Source organism: Haemorhous mexicanus, chromosome Z, assembly GCF_027477595.1.
Source record: "Haemorhous mexicanus isolate bHaeMex1 chromosome Z, bHaeMex1.pri, whole genome shotgun sequence".
Lineage (NCBI taxonomy): Eukaryota > Metazoa > Chordata > Aves > Passeriformes > Fringillidae > Haemorhous > Haemorhous mexicanus.
Genome location: NC_082381.1, coordinates 78,348,730 through 78,372,012, shown reverse-complemented (window position 1 = coordinate 78,372,012; position 23,283 = coordinate 78,348,730). Strand labels below are relative to the sequence as shown.

Here is a 23,283-nt window from a genome sequence, read left to right as displayed (position 1 = left end):
TAACTTATATCTTTTAAAGACTATTTATCTTCAATGTGGTTTTTTAAGACTTGAAAATATGAAAATTTTAAATTTATGGACAGAGGAAGTATCTCTTTCTAGGTGAAAACTTAGTAATTCTACCAATAGTTTAGTTTATATCTCCTGTTATGTCTCTTACTAAGTCATATATGTTATTTAATTTCAGAAATTTGTGGAACATATTTAACATGTTTGTATATGTTTTGATGCATTTGAATATAGATATATATATATTTAAGATTTCAGTCAGCATGACAGAGGACCTCACCCCTCACTACATCTGTGCAGCAAAAAAAATACCTTCATTCTCAGTGCTTCTAAGTTTAAAATCCCAGTTCTTGCTATTTAATGAAGATTGGACATACAGCAGCACCAGTAATATTTAATCAATAAATTATGCAAATATTTGCAGCGAAATTGACTGTAGGGAGTGATGAGTCTGTGAACAACTTGGATGAAAAGTATCATGTTTTTGAGACTCCCTCCCATCTTTTTCATCAAAGAGTAGAAGTATCCCATTTTACTACCTTTTAGACCCCTGAAGTTAAAAGAATATAATTCAGCCTTTAGGGTTTATTTCACTCATTCATCCTTAGAAAATTGCTACAGAGTCTGGTGTGTAATTTGCAAGGGATTATTATCCAAAGTTCTAGTCAGGAACTGCTATGGAAACATTTTTCTCAGTGAAAATAGAAGGGAATATTAATCTGTTCAAGTGTTTTGATAAAATTTGATGATGAGGGAATAAATGGTAACATAATTCTCATCTCTAGTATAAGTTTACAATCTCTTATTATTTTGTTGCCTGTGTAAGTGTATAATCTGAATGTTTAATAGATATTTACTACTTCATCACTTTATGGAAATATTTTTCTACAGTGCCTATAGAAAATACTCTACTGACTGGTATATTATTAAATAGTCTCCTTTGTATATCTGCCTTAATAACTGAGGCATAGTGATCACTCTTTAAATGTCACAGGTTCCATTTAAAATGTCACAGTCCTGGTTCACAGAGTGTAGTGTAAACTTATGCTGCTGTCATTCATAATGCTCCTTTTTAAATAGGTTTTTTTTTCTGTTTTCAGTTTCTCCAGTGATCATAATCTTAACATCTTCACTAAATAATTTTTTGTTTTTTTTTTTTAAAGTTCTGCACTGTTTATTGAAACATGTGGAAGCTTGCCAGTCACTGTGTGTATCAGGGAATGATACTGACTTTTAAGAAGATTTTTAAGAAAAATAATTCTACCTAATATAGCTTTTCCCACATTGGTTTTCTTCTTGATTTCATTTGATAACAAACTTAATGTGAAGAAGTTGCGTCATTAGTTGTTTCATATGTAGTACAGGCTGGCTTCCTTTTGTATCCTCTATTCTTTCCATTGCATCACTGCAGCAGATCCCACCTTTTCCTATATTCCCAGTTTCTCCATGTCAATTTAAAAAAAATGTTGGAAATACTGATGGCCAACCTTACAGGGAATATTATCCCTGATAGTGGATCACAGGTCTACTCTAATCCCTATTTCCCTAATCACCAGCACAATTCCACAGGTTTCCTTATGCCTAAAGAAGCAGGAGGCACTCCAGAGGTGTTAAAATGTTTTTGTCCCTTACACCCTTTTTACTTCTCAAGTTGCAGGTCCAGTTTTCCAGCCCTCCACCTCTTTTTCACCTTACCTTGTGATTTTGTGTCTGCCTAATGAAGTTTTTTCATCTTTACTGTGTGTTAGGAATATTTCTCTTCTTTTCAGTTCTGTTTATGGTACCTGGGCACATGTCAGAAAAACCTCCTAAGACAGTTCATTTTGCTGTCCATGTGGACAACAGCTGCTACCTCAGATTTTAAGTTCTTTACAAGAATCATTCCCACTAGAAATGTATTTAAATTGCATGTTTCTTACTTCTTTTATTTATATTATGGCCTTTCAGGATGCTTAGAGTAGAATGGAACAAACTGTCACTTTTTTCGACAATGGGAACAATCAGTTCCCACAAATTATATCGTATATATATATATATATATATATATATATAAATTTCCTTCTTCTTCTAAAGCAGAAAAGAGTGGCATACAAAAACTCTTTTTCTTAAGACCTTTTAAAGCACTAGAAATAGCATTTCTCTCTGTGATTAGCTTAATGTACTCATTAATTTTAGTTCTTGACGTACACATCACAATAAGGAGGGAGAGTCAGATTTTAGGTCATCTGCAGAGTGTTACTTTTGTTATTTCCCAGTGAAAAAATAGATTTCCCATTTATTGCTTCCATCCTGCCTGCATTTTCTCTTGCTTATTTATTGCTTTATTTTTGAAGTCCTAAAATTATGGCAATGGTATTCTAAAGAATCATTAAATTACTGGCCAAAAGTAAAAGATAAATGGGATCTAGAAATATAATTTTTAAAATGTCAGCCTATGGGATTTGCTCCTACAAAATACAAGGGTGACCATCTTCAGAACAATTTGGGGAAAGTTCAGAACAATCTCAGTGAATTAAGAATGCACTGTTCTGAAAGTAGTAATTATATCATTTACAGGCAAACACATTTTAAGAAGATCATGTCAGCTACTACATAAGCATCTGAGGCATTCTGTGTCAGGTTTTTGATTATGTATTTACAGACTTGCTCCAAGTTAACCTTTCTGCTAATGCCAGGTATGATGGACATTATCATAAGTTTGTGACTTCAGCAGTATTTTCTGGAGACGTTTTGCCTTAAAGACCATTATGAATTCCTCTTCATAACTTTGCTCTTCCCTGTTTCAAAAATAGCGTTGATGCTGCTCCACTTCATGGGTTGCATACTCTGACAAACTTCTAATAGTCAAAAATCAAAACTGACCATTTCTTCAAGAATCCTTCGTAGCCTTCAACTGATTTAAGAATAGGTCTGCTTTCCTTGTTCTCTTTCATGGTTATTCATTTCAAGTCACACTCTAGTCCCAAATTAACAAGATAAAAATAGACAAAAAAATAAAAGCTACAACTGATATTTTATCAAATAAAAATTATTTTATACTTAGCTATTTCTTTTTAAATTATAGCCATAAAAGCACTGAAGCAATTTAAAAGCAAGACTAGTTCTTCTAGCAACAGAGAAGTTGGTGACAGAGGGAAGGAGAAGAAAGATTTGGAACGTCAGAAAACAAAGCGGAATCACCAGTTTCCAAAAATATGGCTAACAAAATACTCCTGGTTAAAATACGATGATGAAAGAGGAATAATGTTTTGTGTACCATGTCGTAAACATAATGTAGATTTGGGGGAAAATATTCATAATTTTTGTTCTGGCACTGATGACTTCAAACTTGAATTTATAAACATACACCAGAGTAGTGAAGCTCATGCTTGGGCTACCTGCATGGAAGCTGCCAGTTCTGCTTCACCAGATACAGCTTCTGCTGAGCAGATGTTGAAAAGCATGAACTCTATAACATTGGGGAGAGTAGAAAATATTTTTAGAAGATACCATGCTATTGCTAAATCTGGTTCTCCCTATACAGACCCTGGTGGAATGGGCAAACCGGATAAACTATAACGTGACCTTTCTCAGGCATGTCCTTCTGAAGACTTCCCTACAGAGGAAGAACAGATCCATCTTCCCATTACTGATTATTAATTGCACAAATTAGTCTTCCCGTAACAAGTACTCTAACAGACAGGATGTGATTAATACACTTCACAGCTTGAACTACTTTCTATTTCCCTGTAAGAATATTATTTGTAAGGGTTACAATAGGATTACTGTATCTTGATTTTTATTATAGGAGCTGAGAATGAGTATAGTTTAGAGAATATATATTTTCATAATTCTACATATTCTAAATGCATCTTTCTTCTTGATAATTTCAAAAGGTGAAGCATACCAGCAGAATTTATTTCTACCACCAAGGAAATAGCAATAATTTATATCAAAAGATAGCTAGAATTAAATCATTAAAGACCCTTGGTTCCTCCAACAGCAAATGAAGATTTACTACAGGTAATTTGGGAGAAATGAATATGAGGTCGTTCACCTTTGAATCAATCATCTGCTAAATCAAGATAACTCTACTTTCAATATAAAATGTATGCAGTAATACAATACCCTGCTACCTACTGTACTCCTCAGCTCGGCTCTGTACTGTGCTATGCTATACCACACAAACACACACACACATATATATATATATACATACAGTCTCTTTGGTGTTCTTCCTTATATGTTCTTGCCTCTTTTGGATATAAACAATGTGTCAGAAATGGAGTAGGTTTTGAAGGTGTCAGAAATAGAGATCAGTACTGTGCATTGTATAAAATATCTGAACTTGTGATTTCACAGTGAAAAAAAATGTTTAGATGTACTTTGCCTAATAAGCAACAGGATATATGTTTCATGGATTACCTTATTAAATATGTAGCTTATTATATATTAGAATTGTGAATTCAAGAGTTTTCTTTTAAATCACATAATACCAAGACAGTTCCTTTTTGTCAAAGTTTTCAAATAGGGATTTCTAACTATGCTGAGATTAGAAAAACTTTGAAAATGCATCCCAAGGATGTCCAACAGGTGAAAACAAAGAAAGAAAGAAAAACCAAAAAATGGTGGTTCTGTATCTGTAACACTGAAGTCACCTCCATGATGCAGGGCGGGGGCATGTTTTCTCATACTCTTCATCCATGAAATTAGCAGAATTCCTTCAGCCTTACATCTCAGGGGATATATTCTAAACCTGTGATGATTCTAACTGCTTTATTTTGGGCAGTCTTTGCTTTACATCCATCCTTCTTGATCTAGAGTTTCTAAAGTTGTATTACAGCAGAAGCCTTAACATCTAGGGGAAAAATAAAAAAGGATTATTTCCAAAGACTTCCCATGTACTTTCTCCTATTATTGTAATCTGCTATAATCCTTAGAGACTTTTCTGTAGAAATTTTACTTTGGCACTAAGATTCCCTTTGGGGCATTTACTCAGTTCGTTATGTTAGCCTGATGGGGCACTTGACATTTCTCTTTATTGGATAGTATCCTTTTATTCTAGACTTTAACTCCAGTTTTTAAAGTTCACTTTGAATTCTAATCCTGTTCTCCAATGTGCTAGAAGTCTGTTCTTGAATTGTTTTATGTACAGTGTAATAAATGTATCAATTTGTGCAGTCCATTTCCAAAAAGTATTTTCATCTGTTTCTGGTGAATCTTACCTACTGACCCTGACCATCTCTCCAGTTTTTCAAAATCTTCGTGAATACTGATTCTCTTTACAAGACGCCTGCTGCTCCTTCTAATTAAAAGTGTTTAACTTTCTATTCAGTCTCCTACATTATTCAACTGAAACTTATTAGGTTTGGTTTCTTTTATTTTGTACTTATAAAAGGATTTTGTAAAGACCATACCTGTTTTGAAATGAGTCTTTTTAAGTGGAAAAAGACAGTTCTGGGAATTGTCTTCCTTTTGCCTTCCTAGGGGACATTATTTTCTTTCACTGCTTGCAGAATACCATTTGCAGACACCAGTATTCTTTTCTGGGTACCATCTGTGTTGCTGCCCACTCTCAGCATCTCTCCATGATTATAGAGCTCTGACAGCCCTTGAGCTGAAATGATGAGTCGCCTATTGTTTGGTATTATAATCAGATACTCAAAAACAGTTCTGTGCTCTGTAACATATACCCAAATCCACTAAGTCTAGACAAAGATCCTAAAAACACAGTGAGGAACATATTTCATCCCTCATGTTTATGTGGGATTTCCTCTGTTTCTCTGAGACTCCTTCCTTTCTCCTACATATGTCAGTAGGAGGAATAATGTCGCATTCCATTTGAAGATTTTGAATTACTATAACTTTGGAATTATTCCTCATCAAATGTTTCAGGAGGAGGTAGTAAAGTAAAAGAAATTGCCCTACAGCACATCAGTAGTTCTGTAGTTAATATAAACAATTACATAGTTTATGTAAATTGTGATTTGGATTGCAATCCTTTAATCCCATCTCAGACATTAGTTTTGATGCAAGTTCTTTAAATTCCATGTCCCTCAGATACTTTCAATGTATATTTCTGAAGTCATGTAGCTTTACAAAAAGTGATATGAAGATATTAGTATCCTCTTAGAATCTGTGAAGGAAATAAAAATTAAATTTCATTTCAGGAAGTCAGAAAATCATAAGAAATACAGGACGTACATCTTTTATTTTCATGTAGGGAGATCATAGTGGGAGTTGAACAGTTTAAAACAAAAGATTGTGTGACAAAAAGCTAAGTTAGACTGCCAGTGATCAAATGGAAAGGGAAATGTTTAGCAAAACCCAAAACCCCATTATTAGCTGGGCTTTTTATGATAAAGCATTAGAAAATCTTTAGTGCAAAGAAGGTGTAAAAATTTTCCCTGACTTTTTTTGTTGTTCACTGGCTCCTTCATGTACCATAGCCTGTTTTCCCCATGAATCACTAAAATGTTACCTGGTTTATGGAATCTTAGAGGAAGTGTCCGAGTAGTGATGCTCCTGTGATGCAAGCTTTATTGTGCTATATGGAAATAAGCTGATTCTTGAGGATTGAAGATTTCATTAAAAAACAAATTTCTGTTTACCTTAAAATGATTATATTAGCAATCCAAGGTACTTCAGGAAACAGCACATGATGTGCTGTGCTTCTAAAAACATCCTTTTAGAAGATGTTCTTTCTCAATGTAGATAACTCAAAAACTTTCATGACATCAGAACACTTCCCAGGCTGATAGTATTTTTTCCCCAGCTTTTGCTTTCATGCTGAAATTTGGGAGAGGATATGAAGGCTTCAAGTCCAGGTGTTTCTCCCTTCCTTCTTCCTCTCCCAACAGACTGAGTTTCCCAAGTTTATATATGTACAGGATTTCCCTGCTGTATTAAGATGTGCTGAGGGCCTTAATCCTGGTTTTTCTGATTGGAGATAAACAGGTCTACAGAGATGCAGACTATTCATTCAAATTGGCAACTTGATTTTGAATAATGACACAGTGAAGTTAATACTCAAACACATTATTTGTATTCCTATCATATATCTTTTTCATAAACCTAAATTTCACTTCACTGTTTCACTTCAAACAAAGCATCTTAGCCATAGAATGCGCACAGCTTTGCCTTTTCAAACAGACAGGAAGTTTGAGTGGAAAAGGAAAAAAATAAGTAAGTCTTCCCAGCATTTCACTGATTGTGTTTGGTTTTAAAGGTAATCTGAAAACTCCTGTTTTGATGCCATGAATTGATCATAACCTGACCAAATCAGCTTTATCTCTCAAAATTGAAATCACTTGAAACTTATTTTACATTTTTTGTTGTTACTGCAGAGGTTTTGCAGTGAACTCTCACTGACCCAGAAAGCCCATTTCTGAAATAAAAGACTCATATCTGTTTTTTAAATTTTTTTTACATAATTTTGTGCTTTGATAGAATACATGAAATTTGAATTTTTTGTTTGCTCATAAGCAAATCTATTCCTGCTGCACTTAATTGATTTTTTCTCAAAATTTCTTTAAAAATAAAATTAATGGAGCTATTTCTAACTCCCACATGTGAGTTCTGAGAAGCTTTTCAAACAGTTAAATTTTGTTTCAGAATTCAACAGACAACAGTCCATGTTTCCTACCCTGTTGTCTAGCATATGCTTGCTTTAAAGAGTGAAGATGGATTTATGATTGATTAAAATAAAGCAGAGTGGAAGAAAATGTTGGTAGGTATTCAATACACAGGACTCTGAGAGTTTGGTGTCTGTGAATGCTCATTAACTGTCTGTGCAGACCAGTGAGGATAGAGTAGTGATCTTAATGCAGATCAGGACAAGTACCAGAAGAATTGCAGTGCAATGAAATATTTGAAATTTTGCTATTAGATGGGTCACATATGATTAATTTTAAATAAGGAGATTTTATGTTTGGTTTGAAAAATATTTTCATTATCAATAGTGCATAATAAGAAAGTAAATAACTTTCTCATGTGGCCATTATTTTTTTTTTCCTAACAGAAGAGGTCTATTTAAAGTCTAATCATATTTCTATATTGATTTTTTATTAGGTTTTATATCAAAGAAAGTATTTATTGAAAGTGTTAGTGGCTTGGTTAATTTGAATCTTGGAAAAAATTGCTACCCTGATGCATGGAAGAACTTAACATTTGCAGATGTAAGTGAAACCCTATATTCTCTTCAACTAGAGTATTGGTTTGTGTAGAAGATGCAGCATTGTCCTAAATATAAAAAATGAAGATAATAATATTACAGTGTATTATCAGTTTTTCTTTAAAATTCTTCTGTTTCACTAGGGAAGGATCGTGGAAGTCTGACATTTTGTCAGCACTTTATTTATTTACAATTTGCAAATTATATCAGTTCTTAAGACACTATCCAAGGTTTTCAGATTTAGAAACATGAAAACTTGCAAATCCTCCATACTGAATTGATTTCTCTTTCAGATTCAAACATCAGATGTTACTGGTAAACCTAACGAATGAAAATATTTACTTGTGTTAGCATGTTTTAATAACTATTTCTGACAGTAAACCATGATTCACATTAAGATTTTAATTGGATTTCATATGATTTCATCACTTTATTAATATGCCAGAGCCAGTCTTGAAGGCACTGAACATAATATCCAGCATAAACAGCACACACGAATGGGGATACAAGCATCCTAATGTCACCCTAGGACATTTCTTTACACAGATGAAGTGCATGTGTAAAACATTTTAATGTTAAAGTGGTGTAGTTCCAGTGAGTTTAGTGAAAACTAAATCATTTCTTTACACAGATGAAGTGCATGTGTAAAACATTTTAATGTTAAAGTGGTGTAGTTCCAGTGAGTTTTGTGAAAACTAAATCACATATGTCATCTTGACTATATAAAACCTAATCTCAGCACAGGAAATTAATTATCCAAGGAAAGCTATCAGTCAAATATTGTCTATTAATAGACCAAATGTGCATGTATCCCATGTTCTGTATTCTTTGAGAACTTTTAGTGTTCATAAATCCCATCTTTATTTTAATAATATAATTTTCTTTCCTTGAAAGAACCAGTTTTAAATGAGACTTTTAAGTTTATCATGGCAGCAAGAACTTACTTACAAAAGGAAATTCTCAAGCTAAGGTATATATAAATGCCTATTTGGGCAATGTAGAGTGTTTATTTAGAGCCATATCAACTGCACATGGCAGTCAGCATTCAGTGTCCTGTGACCTATTTTGTTTTGTGAAACTTCACTGCAGAACCTTGTTCATCCTGTCCAGAGATACCTAGGGATGCACAGGATATTGAAAGAGTGTTTATTTTGCAGTTAGAAAATCTGGCATCTGAATTCACAGTGAACTCACAACTTACTGACTGGCGCAGATTCTTGCTGGCAGCAGCTCAGCCTTGGCCAGTGCCGTCTGTGACACAACTCCTCCAAACACTGCATGTCTTCAAGTCTGGTGATGTCACTGGATCAGGCTTCATTACACGGGAACACTATTTACAGGTTATCATCCTTTTAATTTTTCAATCAAATTTTATTTTGTTAAACTCCCTGAATTGAATGATATGTTGTTTGGTTTATTCACCTTAAAAAATCAGTCTGAATTTTAAATGCTTTAGGTCTGAGAGAGCTTTGTCGTTAAAAGTGTTTTCAGGAAATTGAAGGCCCGATATGTATCTTGTCTACATTTCCACAAATCAGGCTAATTAAACATACTTTAAACTTTATTTTCCTACTTTTCCGATTAATTAATCTCAAGTGAAAATCCTTTCTGCTTTAAAGAAACCATTCTGTGTGCACTTTGATGACTATTAACTTACTTGACACTGAGTAAGATAATTTGCTCCAAGCAAAAATAAGGATTTCAGTTTCATCTCATCAGCTGCATTTTAATTAAATGTGTCTAGATTTTTTCCAGTAATTAATTTTCTCAAGATCATTCAAGCCTTGAATACATGGAAAATTATAAAATTCTTTGATCATTTTTCTGAAGACAACTTCTGTTTGAACTGTCACTTAGTTCAGCAAGGTTTTTCAGAAAGAATATTATGAGTATATTTTTGTTCTTTCAGCAAAATTCTGCTCATTTTCACTTACTTTTACTTTGCATTTTAATCATACTTAGAATGATACTTACTGGTTCACTTTCTTGGGCTATACTAGCTGTAAGTATCATATACACATATAGGTGTCTGTAGATACTCCAGTGATGCCAGTTCCTGTATTTGTTTGGTGATATTAAATATAATTTTCCAACTGTTTTGAATAAATAACATAAAAGCTTTATTGCAATTTGTTTTCCACTCACCTAGCATTGGTTTTTAAAAAAGAATAAATAAAGGCTGTGTTAGTCCAGAGGCCTGTAATTTTCAGAACTTCTTTGATCAATTTAAAACTTCCAGGAGCACCTGCCAATCCCTGCCCATCACAGACTTTCTAAGAAACAAACTCTGCAAAGCTAGAAAACCCACAAAAAATGCAGGTCTATGGGCATTTATTTTTTCTATTGTTGTAAGTTTTGCTGAAGAGTTTGCAAATAAGCTAGTTACAAGACATGCAGACCGAGAATGTACATTTTTATCACAGGATTCTATTTTAAATATAATATTAACTGAGCAATTAATTTAATCACTTCAGTATTACAAGGTAGTAAATGTTCAATAAACAACTGGTTTGAATAACCTTCCACTGGGAATTTGAGCTTCACCTGTCCTCTCTCTGCACCTATGCTGTTAAACTACCCAGTACTGGGACTCATCTCCAGGTAATGGTGGTGGGTTGCCCCTGCTGTGATATTGTTTGTACAACCTGGTGTGGTTTCACACAAGTGAATTTTTCTGTAGAAAATTTGTTCATGTCTATCAAGATCTAGCTGATCCTTCCTATGTCTAGAGTCTAGTACTACAGAATTGGTTCTGAGCACTTTTAATTTACAGTTGTAGCTCTGGCTCTGTAGGACTCTTGGTCATCTTGTTGGGAGCAGGCAAGCATGGGGAGAGCTGTGGCTCCATCCTTCATCATACTAAATTGTATGGACAGTTTCTTCTAAAAGTACAGTATGGAAAAAAACTGTAGGGGTTGGCAAAGGATGTCCAAAATGAAGAAACCAGAACATGCATAGAAACTCCATATCACATTCTGCTTCTTCAGCAGCATAGATTTACAATTACATAGTTAATTTTCACTTTTTTCAAAATCATGCATTCACTTTTATCCTATTTGATTTTCAGTAACTTCTCAAATATCTATTACAACATATTAAAAACAAATTATAATTATTCTCGTCATAGTATATTAATACCAAATTCAGTTTGATTAAGTCCAGAAATTAGACTCTTAGTAACTGTGTGTTGAATAGGTGGAGTGCAAAGACCATCTTATTTCAATGTGTGAAAATAAACAGACTTATTTATTTATTTTTAAAATCAGGTTGGCTTATGGTTTAATGGAAATGAAGATCTAAGCATAACAGAAAGTTGTGAAGAACCTGTGTCTTTAGAAAGGCTAAAACACCTCATAGAGGTAACTGAAAACATAGATATTTTCATGAAATCACTACTCAAACATGCTAAGTCTCATTTCAGAGGTTTTTGGGTCTCTTTTTTTCAATAAGTGCTGCATTTTTTTGATTTTTTTTTCAGGTCAAGTGGTGCTTCAGAATAATGTAGAGAGGAATCCAAGAGTCAGCCTTGAGCATTCTAAATCATAGTCTGCTCAGAAAGACTTAATTACTCCTGTTCTTGGTTGAATGAGATTAATTTTGCTACACAGCAACCAGCTTTGTAAAGAATGGGAGGCAAATGATCACTGCATCTGAGCTCATAGATTTTTTCCGTGAAAGAGGGAGCTAATAATAATCTGAATACAAAAAATGCTTTGAACGTATTTGTCATGATACAAGGTTTTATTAATTTCTATATTTTCTGCGAAACTCAATTTTTATTTCCTTGAATTACTTAACACATATTTATGATTTATCACAGCATTGTTTTGCACAGTCTCAACATGCTCTTACGTATAGTAGCTCTTATTAGCAGTAATTACTGTATTTCATGCTTTTCTGTGCAGTCCTTGATTTGTATTTCATTTAAGTCCACTTACAGAAATTAATTTGCTTATTTTTGCCCTTTTATAGTTTTTCTTCCATTTATTTGCGGATTCCAAAAAAGACCCTGCTCTGCTGGACTATACTGAGATGCTGCTTTATTTCGCCTCCCACTCTGATCCAGTTGAAGGTGTATACAGAGCACTTAGCATTGTTACTGGAGCATATATTCACAGAAAAAAGAAAGCTTCCCTTCCACGTGTGGTAAAATATTACAGAAAAATACTAGAGAATAGTAGTAGTATTTTCAAATTATAAATTACCTAGATTTCTCTATATTTGCTTATCCTTCCTAGCTCCAGTTGTTACAAATAGTATCACTGAATTTATGGGAACATTGCATTATTAATAACACTCAGAAGGATTCTTTCAAAAGTCTGGAAATTTGCTTGCCATTAATGAAAGTTTAAGATATTTACTGGTGATTACTCCTTGTGCATAAGAATGGAAGTAATTCTTTTGCTTAATTGACTAGCTGTCAGTCCCCTGGGACTAGACTGCAATGTGACTTGCAGTAATGTTATCTCAAGATGTAAGACCTGGTGTTATTGCAAATTTATTGTGTTATTTTCAAGTGTTTAGGTTTATCTGTAAACCAGAAGGTATAATAAAAATTTGTTTCATACAAAATAATTTTTAAAATATTTTTTCAGCCATGATGAATGCATTGTTAAATCAAATGAAACTCATCATTTGAACATTATTAGTATTTCTGAAGTAATTTTTTATTATTAAAGTCTTAAAAAACTGGAATTAGTCCACTGCATGCATCAGTTACTTTTTAGTGAATACTTATATTTATTGAAGTATAAGTCATTTTTTGAGACATAAATTATTTATCTGTACACTTCTTGGAAAGAGGTTCCTGCTCAAGATTATAAAATGATTCATTGCCCTGTTGCAACCACAGGGACTCCAGCAATTGCCCAGAACTTAAAGTATAATTGACATCTCTAGAAACAGCATAGAAAAGGCATTATTTTACTACACAGGGTCATAATAAACATATGCAAAATAATTTCATAATTTCAAATGACAGAAGTTACTATACTTCCCTGTGTTTTGTTTGGCACAAACAGAGTTTTTGCACACTGGAGAGACTGAATGAGACAATGACACAATAAGACTTTCCACATTTCATAGGAAGAAAGAGAGCACAGAATGCTCCCAATTAGATTGTGGTATTAATTTCCCATATTTTGGTGAAAAGTTCTAACTTTCATGTCATTGGATATAAAACCACACAACCTGTTCTCCTATGCCATTTTCTCCTTGGTTTCTTCTGTTTGATTGGAAATTTGGTAGTATATAAGTAAGATACTGGCATTATCACCTATGTGTCAGCAACTTAAGGCTGTGAGTCACAAGTGAAGGGGAGCATTTGCCTTCAGCCCAGAATTAACTGGATCTCTGAGGAGAAAGAGACGTCCCATCTAACCTGAACATTTCCTCATGCCTGCTTTCTCACTCAAGGCACTGGCTCTGTGAATCTGTGCTATGTCTGATGTATATCCCACAGTGTATTAAACAGACAAATTATGTGCCTAATTCACTTTGGAGAGTCCCTCAGAAACCTAGGAATATCCAAGAAGTAGGTGTTAAACGAATCTTGCTTCTATGGATTCTCTTTGACTTTTTAGTTGTCTAGGCTGGTGCACAGAATCACTGGACTAATTTTAAAACATCATTTTAATATTTTCTTTTTTAATATTTTAATTTAAAAAATATTTTTCTTATGCCTTGTGTTCCTTGCCTATGCACTTAAATGATAATGTTGAATACAGACAGAAGGCAACAAAAGAAATCCCATACCATTTACTGAAGTAAATGAGTTTTCTCTATAGGCTTTAGTAGAGCCAGAGTTTCATGAAGGTTATTGCACAAACACAAGGGGGCAAAAAGGAAATGGTGCACTGATATTGTGTCAGGCTTGAGCCAAGCTCCATCAAATACACAGAGTCCTGAAGACATCCAAAGTGGTTTCAGCATCAAATTAAGAACCTAAACCTTTGTTTTCCTGTGCACCTCTGATCTAAATATCCCAATTCTCACTCCAGGTACTGGAAATTTAGTAAATATTATCAGTGGAACATTCATCAGTGAAATATAAAGAGCTATCTAGCTCATGTCTAAGAAGTTTTATACCTTAGGTAGCTGGCTCATACATAGGCACTTAGAGGACTTCACCTAATTTGCCTCTTCTCTTTTTCTTGTTCTGTGCTGGTAATTGTAATGTCTTCTCATTGATATCTGCATGCAGAAATACATCTGAAGCCTTCATGTTGTTAAGAGAAGCTCAGACTAACATATTCCTGAGACTTCTTTTACTTATTTCATTTTAAGTCTAAATAATGTTACTGTTGGTCACGTAGGCCTCACAGCCGAGTGTAAGCAATGCAATGACAGACCGAAAAACTTCAGTGCTGATATTTCTGTAATCTTGATTACTGTGTGTTAAAAAGACTGTAAATTACTCTACTCCTCCTGTGCTCAAAATGAAATGTATTAAGGCTCAAGGCACATAGCCCAAGTGTGACTGAACCTCAGCAGTCTCTCCCTCTTACAGAGGAAAGAAATGGTCTATTCAATTACATGCAATTTCCTGTTGCTAGTGGTTAGTCTACATTGTGACGTAATCTAGCAAAAGCACTGTTCACCTATGTGAGGTCCTTCCTCATCTTTGTGTTCAAAAATCTCTACAGCAGGTTTTTTTTTAGTTTTGGGGGTTTTTTTCTCTTTGATTAGCTCTAAAATTACCTAATTGATTACTTAAAGTAAACTTAATTTTTATGCATAAACTAGAAAATACCTATTTCTGTGGAGAGCTGGTTAACTGTTGGCCAAAACAGTTCTTGCAGTGACTAGATTGGGACTAGAAAATTCATACTGCTTTTTTCATGTGAACATCCAGAATTACCAAGTTTACTCCTCAAATAAACACAAATTTCTTGGTATTGTATTTTGTAACTATGAAATATTTTTATGTTTTGTTGCTCTGAGAAATGCTAGTTTTTCTGTGCAATGTTGGCTACATTCCTGGAAAAAAGCTGTCTATTAAATTTCTAGTAATGCCAACAATATGGATATTTCTGGACTGCCAGGATTTATGCCTCCCTCCTATGGTGCACTAGATAATTTTGTGTGAGTGTATGACTTTTGTTTTGTAAGAAGAGAAGTTTGGAATTGTAATCCATTGGCTTTTAATGGGTGTTTAACTGAAAGAGATCATCTACTGACGGACTGTTTATCTCCAAGTATGATACCTGTGCCTAAATTTTTAGGATTCTTCAAGCCCCAACATAATGTCAAATGAAAAGACTTTAATCGAGGATGAAAAAGAAGTCTTGAATTGCACAGGAGAAGGAATTATTTCAGTGGCATCTCTACTCAAAGTGTTTCATACTAGAGGAAGTAAAGATGAAGATTATCATAGATTTAGCTGTCTGGAGAAGGCAGACAGCTATGATAAGGTAGGCAGATTGATTCAAGGATGATTGTGTATCTTGCATCATATGTTAAAAAAATATGTTGTGATCTTTGCTTTTCCTCTTTTTCTTTTTCTTTTTTTTTCTTTTTCTTTTTCTTTTTCTTTTTCTTTTTCTTTTTCTTTTTCTTTTTCTTTTTCTTTTTCTTTTTCTTTTTCTTTTTCTTTTTCTTTTTCTTTTTCTTTTTCTTTTTCTTTTTCTTTTTCTTTTTCTTTTTCTTTTTCTTTTTCTTTTTCTTCTTCTTTGTACAATAAATTGACCACAGATTATTTTTACTTAAAGCATTTCATCAAGATGTACCAAGAATTAGGTGCTGAAGATCTGGCACCCATTGCGTTTGAACTCCTTTTGAAGCATCCTTTCATGGAAGAGTTGATTAACACATGTCAAGAATACAAACTTCCTGTAAGTATTCCTGTCTGGGACCAAACACTTTGCAAGCACACATGCTTAAATTTGCATTGTCCCAGAAATGTACATGTAATTAATGCAGATACTGCCAATTTGCAATGTAGACCAGCCATAAAGCCCAGCAGCTGTAGGGTGGATCAGGTTTTTTGTTTTCTGTGAAAATTCCATCCATCAAAGACTGGGCCACTTTTGGACCTGTTTATTGTGCAAGTCTTGCTTTACTGGAACTGCCTGATGAGGCTTTGCCTTTCTCCTCATGCATAGAAAGGAATCTGGTGGAAATATCTTCCCAAAAGATCGTAACTGCAGGACACTGTAGGATATATGGTAGATCCCATTCCACTCCAGGCCAACCAGGCAACAGAAAAGGGCATGCAGAGGCAGTACAGGTCCCAGTGTTCTTCCCTGCCATTGTCTACAGCTTCCCTGCTGCCTGCATCTGCGTTTAAATGTGCATTAAAACAGTTGCACAAAAGGCAAGTTTGGGCCAGAGAGTCACGCTATTTAAGGTATCAAACTATGGCAAAAATACTTGATACACAGGGTGTGAGAAAACAGCATAAGAAGATGAGAGGGTGCTTGCATGTGCATGTTCCATGTCAAATGGGACAATAAACAGTCTTCAGAAGTTTTAGATATCACCCCCATAGTGTCCCACAAAATGTAAATCCGAAGAAGATACATGATAGCTTAGGAGTAACTTGCTATTTCTTAATTATATTCCTCCCTTGTAGGATGTGAATTGCCCAGCATTTATTGTATCACTCGCAATCATTGTCAGTAAAAGACAAAATGTAAGAATAAAATATTTATTCAGTAAAAGTGAGGGTTAAAAATCCATTTGCTACAGTAGAAAGTGATAGAAAATGTAAGACAAAGGCAAGACAATAAAATTGAAGATTATATCCATGTGTGTCCATCCTGCCTACTTTGATGTCTCAGCCAATTTGGGAAGACAGATGCCATGCAATGTTAGGTCATTCCTCCCTTCCCTTCCCCATTCTTTCTTCCTGACTCTTTTTATTTAATTGAATACTGCATTTTCTAATTTGATTTTTTTCCAACTTCACTGAATTCTTGTAGACCAAAGCATTTACACGAACACTCACTGAGTTTGTAGTGTTTAATATAATGCAGCCTCTTCATAAAGACCAGATGTGATGAAACCTAAAGTAAAACTTAATTAAGGTGTAAACTGAGTAAAGCCCTATCTGTATGCTAGGCAATTTACAGAGATTCTTTGTTAAAACGTTTTCACACTGGCCAATAGCTGAAAATCAAGCACACCACATTTTTTCTCTACTAAAATTTCTGATTTTCCTTTACCATTTTTAGGGGGTACTTTGTTAAATAGCTTAAAGAGTAGATTGTAGAGTGTGTTTAAATGGTATTAGCTACTATCAATTACCTGTGTAATTTCTGGCTGGTAGGATATATTCAGGGCAGTTCCAGTATAAAAATTGTCAGTCTATGGTAAAAGCTGCAGGATAGTGTGTATGAATCTTGTCAGTAACTGAGGGTTTCAGTGCACATATTCTAGCCCAGAGGTGTTCCCACATCTTGTTTATATGTTGGTGTCACTCCACTTAAATGAGATATTTTTCCACTTATTTGGCAGGTTCTGTTGATTCTTGTATCTCCTGACTCAGAGAGTCAGATACATGCAGAGGTTCAGCTATCATTTGTAATACTTAAAATTTCCTCTTGGAAAGGCTTATACTGACTGTATCTCAAATATAGTACTCTATGGTTTCTGTACTTCAATCCAAACTATTTCATTCCTTGACTGTACTGTTAAATATAGACTTTTGTTTTATACATGAAATCAACACTCAGGTTTACCAAAAAAGTTTTATATTCACCAGCAAACAGGCATAGAGACCCAGGGGCCGTTGTTTTAAGTATGTCACACTTCTGGTCTATTACATACAGACTCCAGGAAGATTTTTCCTGTATCAGTTCCCTATTTGGGGAACAGGTGAACTTTTTTCTTTCCAAGACAATATTTTTAGCATCAATTATTTTTGCAGAAATTCTCCTCAGAAATGTCTATAAAAATGAAAGTCAACCACAGTGCTGTTATTTTGAGATCTTTTACAAGATAAATATAGCAAGTCAGGGTGTGGTTTCTAAAAGTTAAAGTGTTTGTACTAATGCAGTCATAAACAGCAGAAAGTAAAATGTTTTGCTGAAAACTATAAAAGGAACATCTAGCTTGCAAATTTTCAAATTTAAGTTAGGATATCTGATCTTTTGGATCTTGATGAACTGTTCCATTTCAACCATTATCGTCTGTCATATTCAAAAAATATTTTTTTCTATGTGAGATGCATTGTCTTTTGCAGGGATTTTGTTTTCTCTGCTAGTGGGCTGGCACCATCCTACATGATGGTGACCTTTCTATCAGTCTTAGTACAAATTAATATGTCCAGAAATTCTATTACTTTTTCATCCTGTCTTTTCTGACCTGATTACAAGGTTTTCTGGTCCTAACTAGAACTTTCAAGTGTTTGCCATTATCAACACATTTTTTTCACTTATCAGATAAAATTTATTCAATGAGAATAGGCATATGACGCATGTGTATGTTTATGAAGGAACTTCATTACACTCTCAATTGAATTTTCTTTAAATAAATTTAATAATAAATGAGAGAAGATTTTTATTAGACCAGCCGATTCAAATGAGAGAAGCAAGCAATCTGCCTTTTGCACTGCATGTGTTCATCTATTAAATTTACTCAATTAAGGCATTTTCTTTAGACCTCATTATTTATTGTTACAAATTTTACCATCTGTCCCGAGACTGTCACAGATATGGTAATACAGAAACAGCCACATATTTTAGTAATTCTGCATTTTGATTGTGATAAATTTAAAGAAAGAGTCTGGGATATATTCTACTTCTATAATTCTTAATGCTTAATGCAGTATTTGTTACTTTGAGTAAACTACATTCTTATAATTACTGAAGATAAGGTAGTTTGATAATTAGTATTCAGTTTATTAATATAAAAATATTATGCATTGGATAAATTGCATTATATTTCTTATTCTACTTTCAAATCCTGAATAGCCCTTCAAAAAAAGCTCTGTTTTTGAAGATAGGGATATCACATCATATTTCTATGTGTTTAGGTTGTGAATACATTTAGCAGGCTCTTGCATTATGCTTGTTCCATCTAAATTATTTGTCATATGGTTACTGCTGTTAATGTTGTTCATTCTGTTAATCATTTCAGTAACATAATCCAGGTATTCTTTCATACAGGAGTTCCACTGAAGCAGGATTTCTATTAATCTATACATGGCTTTTTGAAAAAATGTTTATTAATATGTTGGAGAATTATTACAAAATCTGTTTATACCCACAGCAGCCATTTAATATTACACAAGAAACATTCAGAACTCCATTATCATTTCACAAAGTAAAAGAGCTTCTTGTCATAGGGAGAGCTCATACAGATTATATTAAACTAATTTTATGAACTGGACCATGTATCAAGGTTTTGACAAAAAAAGTACTGCTGAATCACTGTTTAGTCATCAGCTGTAGCTGTAATACTTATGAAACTTGAGAAGCTTTTTTCATGTGGTGTTTTAAATGTCCCAGTGTGCAAGAAAAGGAAAATCTAACTCAGTGTCTAAGTACCTCATTGAAAAAGGAGACCTATGTTATGCTTCTCTTGATGTATCCCATCCCTAAATAATCTTAATGTAAATTTAATGTACATAAAAGATGTTTCTTATATTAAAGAAATATAAATAATACGTGTTCATCTTAAAAAAAAAAAGTTTCCTTCATTGAAGATAGACATAGTAAAACTGTTGGAGGACTCTATCTCCATTTAGTGCTACATTTATTTTTATCTAAACAGGATTGAAACTAGTTTTTCTGACTCAATTTGCTGGAAAACGCCTCCTTATAGTGAAGTGTTTCCTAGAATCAAAGATAAATATTAGTGCAACACTCTAAAACCAAGAATTGGTAATACTTTCTTTTAGCATTGTTCTCTATTCACTGAAATGCTTCTGGTATGTTGCAAGTTCATGAGGCATCATTACACACAGGCAGTTTCTGCTTTTGTGAAAGATTGTATCTTCAAAATGTGCACAAAATATATATTGCACTACGTTTATATAAAAATACTACATATAAATAAAAAATCCGACTGGTAATTATTCTCCTAAAAATGGGGAATAATTTCCTAAAAGGATAAAATGTGTATTCTGACAGTATCAGGAGATGCTAGAAAGTTAAATATTTATCTTTGTATTGAATGTTCAGCATGTTATTATTTTAAAACAGAAATTCCTTGTTCATCCTGCTTACACATCCTACAATGAATAGTGTAGCTGAAATGGGAAATGGAGAAGATTCTGCTAATACAAAATTATTGAAAATTAACAAATCAGACAATATGTTATAAAGAACTAAGCACAAAATTAACCTACTGAGGGCATATATTATTCAAAGTATTAGTTACTTATTTTTTTAATATCCATTCCCTGGAATTGTTAAAGTTCAGTCTGAAATATGACACACTAAAAAAACCCACTTAATTGAAGAATTTGTCTTTGTAGGTTCTGAATAACATTTACTGGTTTAAACAACAGTCTTGATACCTCTCTTTACCAATAGTATTAAACTGATGTCTAAGATCTCTGTTTAAAAATGGAGTTGCATTTTAACACAGTGTTGTTTTGTAAAACCACCAAAGGAAATTAAATCCCATGGATAATATTAAAACATCATCTCAGTGATATTATAGCACCTCAGTTGAATGAGTTCCAGTGCCCTGCTAGAAGACATTGTCTGTAATGTGGGGAATCTGTAATTTACCTCCACTGAAGTTAGTTTTTCACCATAATCTAGTCAGTGGAAAGCTCACCCCGAGGATAGACAGGTGTTATTACTGCAAGTTTTAAGGTGTTATTACTGCAGTTTTCAGACTGCAATATGAAATTGCTTTTAATATATTCTTTTTCCTTTTCATAGGATATAAAAGTCTTTCTCCAAGGATCCAAAGAAGCACAATCAACTGTTGGGGAGCAAAACACATGTGAAGACATAAATGTATGAAAAAATACTGTTTATGAACATTAAGAAATCTTTTTTCTCAAAGTCTGTAAAAAGTGTGTCTTACAGGTCCAGTCCTCTCTTCCATGAAAAAAGTTTTTTGTTTATTGTTGCAAGAGCAAAATCCCATTCCAACTACACATTTTCTGTTACTTTTAAATTAAAAAACTCAAAACAACAAAACCAAAAAAAGGGAAACTTATGGTTTGCTCATCTTATATAGTCTGATATATATTTCTAAATAAAATTAAACCAATTTCTGAACTTAAATAGAGATGGTAGTGTCGTCATTAAGATTTGGTTCAAGAAAAGAATATGTCCAATTCTTCTAAATGTACTAAAATATCTATTCAGATTTTGTTATATGTATAGTTTATTAATTAATTTTTAATGAGGTAATGCTGTAGTCAATTAATCTTTAAAGCATTTGCAATTTCTAGTTAATAAAATAAATGAAGACTGTTTTCTTTAAAACCAGGATAAACTGGGCATCATGTTCAAAAGAACAGAGTGTTGGTTGACAGCGGAGATGATGAATCTTTGCCATTGAACCTTTCTATTTCTAACCTTGCAGTACATCTCAACTCCACCACCTGCTAAAGACCTGCCTGCTGCCCTTTTTTTATTGACACCGTGCGTTCAAGGGCACCACATGCTCCAGACACGCTGCAGATTTTCATGTGTGATAGGTGCTTGTCTTAAAATATCTATGGCACACTATAACACCTAGAGAATGTTGACTTCTCTGGCAGATTAAGCAGAGTCTTGGTCAAGCACTCTCCTTACAGCTTGAGTGGGTGTTTATTTTCCTATATGAAGTCTGTCTTACTGCTTTTCCTGGATAATAGGATCTTTGTGTTTAAATGCAGTTTTGTCCAATTTCTCCATTCTCTTGTATCTAGTGTTGGCTGACTATAAGTTGATAGGAACTATTTTTTCATGGACCTGTGTGACATACATTTCAGAACACTCTTTGTAAATAATTCCCCTGGATTTGAAAATGGAGATGCATAAAAAATTCCCTGTTTTCAGTGGTATTCTGGTATTCTTCTGATCCACAGTGTCAAGTTTTCTGAAGACTAAACATATGAAACTGGTAGCTGTGATTATCTGAACTCAGTATAGGGTCTAATTTTTAGTCTGTCAGCTGCGCAAGATATTAGCAAACCTTCGGCATTCTACACTGACTTAGTAGCTTGGATCTAAACACTGCTCCTTCATTCTGGAGTATATTTTTCCTGCATTCATCATAACCCTCATAAAAATTGCACAAAATGTTTAAATGGTCTTTTCCCTTATATGTTCAAATACTTTGCTGAATCCCTTTTGATTCAGCAAAGTATTTGAACATATAATGCTCTTTAAGAATACAAATAATCTCACTGAAGTCATATAATCCACAGGGAACCACAAACCTTTACCCTTTGCTGAGAATGCTATCTGCACAGAATATTTTTTCATTTTAATATATCTTTATTACTTTTTAGTCAAGTATGCATGAGATAGTATAGTACCCACAAATGATGATGTTCCTTGTGAGGTTTCTAGATTGCCTTTCTGAGTAATAAAACAGTTCTGTATTGAAAAAGCAATAGCAGCATATAAAAAAAGAGGAATGCTTAGACAACAACTAAGAGACCAGATAAATAAATCTGGCAATAAATATTTTTTCAGATTTTTACAACCTGATGTCAATAATGGCAGGTTTATTTCTTTGATTAAAGACAGTCACATTTTGAAAGGAACATCTAAGTGTAGCAGATCAAAGCATCTATATGTGATATATGACTCTCAGAATAGAACCCAGTCAGCTTATCATTTCAGGCAAAAAATGTTAATGTCTCTTCAGTCTACGTATTTTTCACTAACCACACCAGCACAGAAACAGATGTAACTTTGTTGTGCCCCCACAAACCATGCTGAAACCTCAACATCCTCATTTTACATGTGACAACAGACTTCATGATATGCATACAAATTATTCTTTTTACCAGAATAATTTCTTCACATAACATAGACAATTTGGTCAGTTTTATCCCCAATATTTTTTAAACATGAACTGTATATATTCACAGAAGAATTTGGCTTTTTACTCCATATTCAATTTTTACACAGAAAAGAATTGGCATTTAGTTCTATGCCTTTTGCATATTTCAGAACCTTTAAATTGTTTCTTTTGTTCCACATTTAATTTCTTATTAAAAA

The 23,283-nt window shown here is 33.7% G+C and overlaps 1 protein-coding gene across 1 annotated transcript in view; it reads left to right on the top strand.

Annotated features, from left to right (window-relative positions):
* The window catches only part of SPEF2 (sperm flagellar 2), a 75,491-nt gene extending 54,194 nt beyond the window's left edge, over positions 1 to 21,297 (top strand). Inside the window, exons 28-34 of the mRNA XM_059837010.1 lie at positions 8,059 to 8,165; positions 9,319 to 9,501; positions 11,428 to 11,520; positions 12,134 to 12,307; positions 15,385 to 15,573; positions 15,871 to 15,993; positions 20,998 to 21,297. Of these exons, the coding sequence (XP_059692993.1) occupies positions 8,059 to 8,165; positions 9,319 to 9,501; positions 11,428 to 11,520; positions 12,134 to 12,307; positions 15,385 to 15,573; positions 15,871 to 15,993; positions 20,998 to 21,081 (953 nt within the window). The 3' untranslated portion in view covers positions 21,082 to 21,297. The remainder of the gene's footprint in view (positions 1 to 8,058; positions 8,166 to 9,318; positions 9,502 to 11,427; positions 11,521 to 12,133; positions 12,308 to 15,384; positions 15,574 to 15,870; positions 15,994 to 20,997) is intronic.
* The last annotated feature ends 1,986 nt before the right edge of the window (positions 21,298 to 23,283 follow it).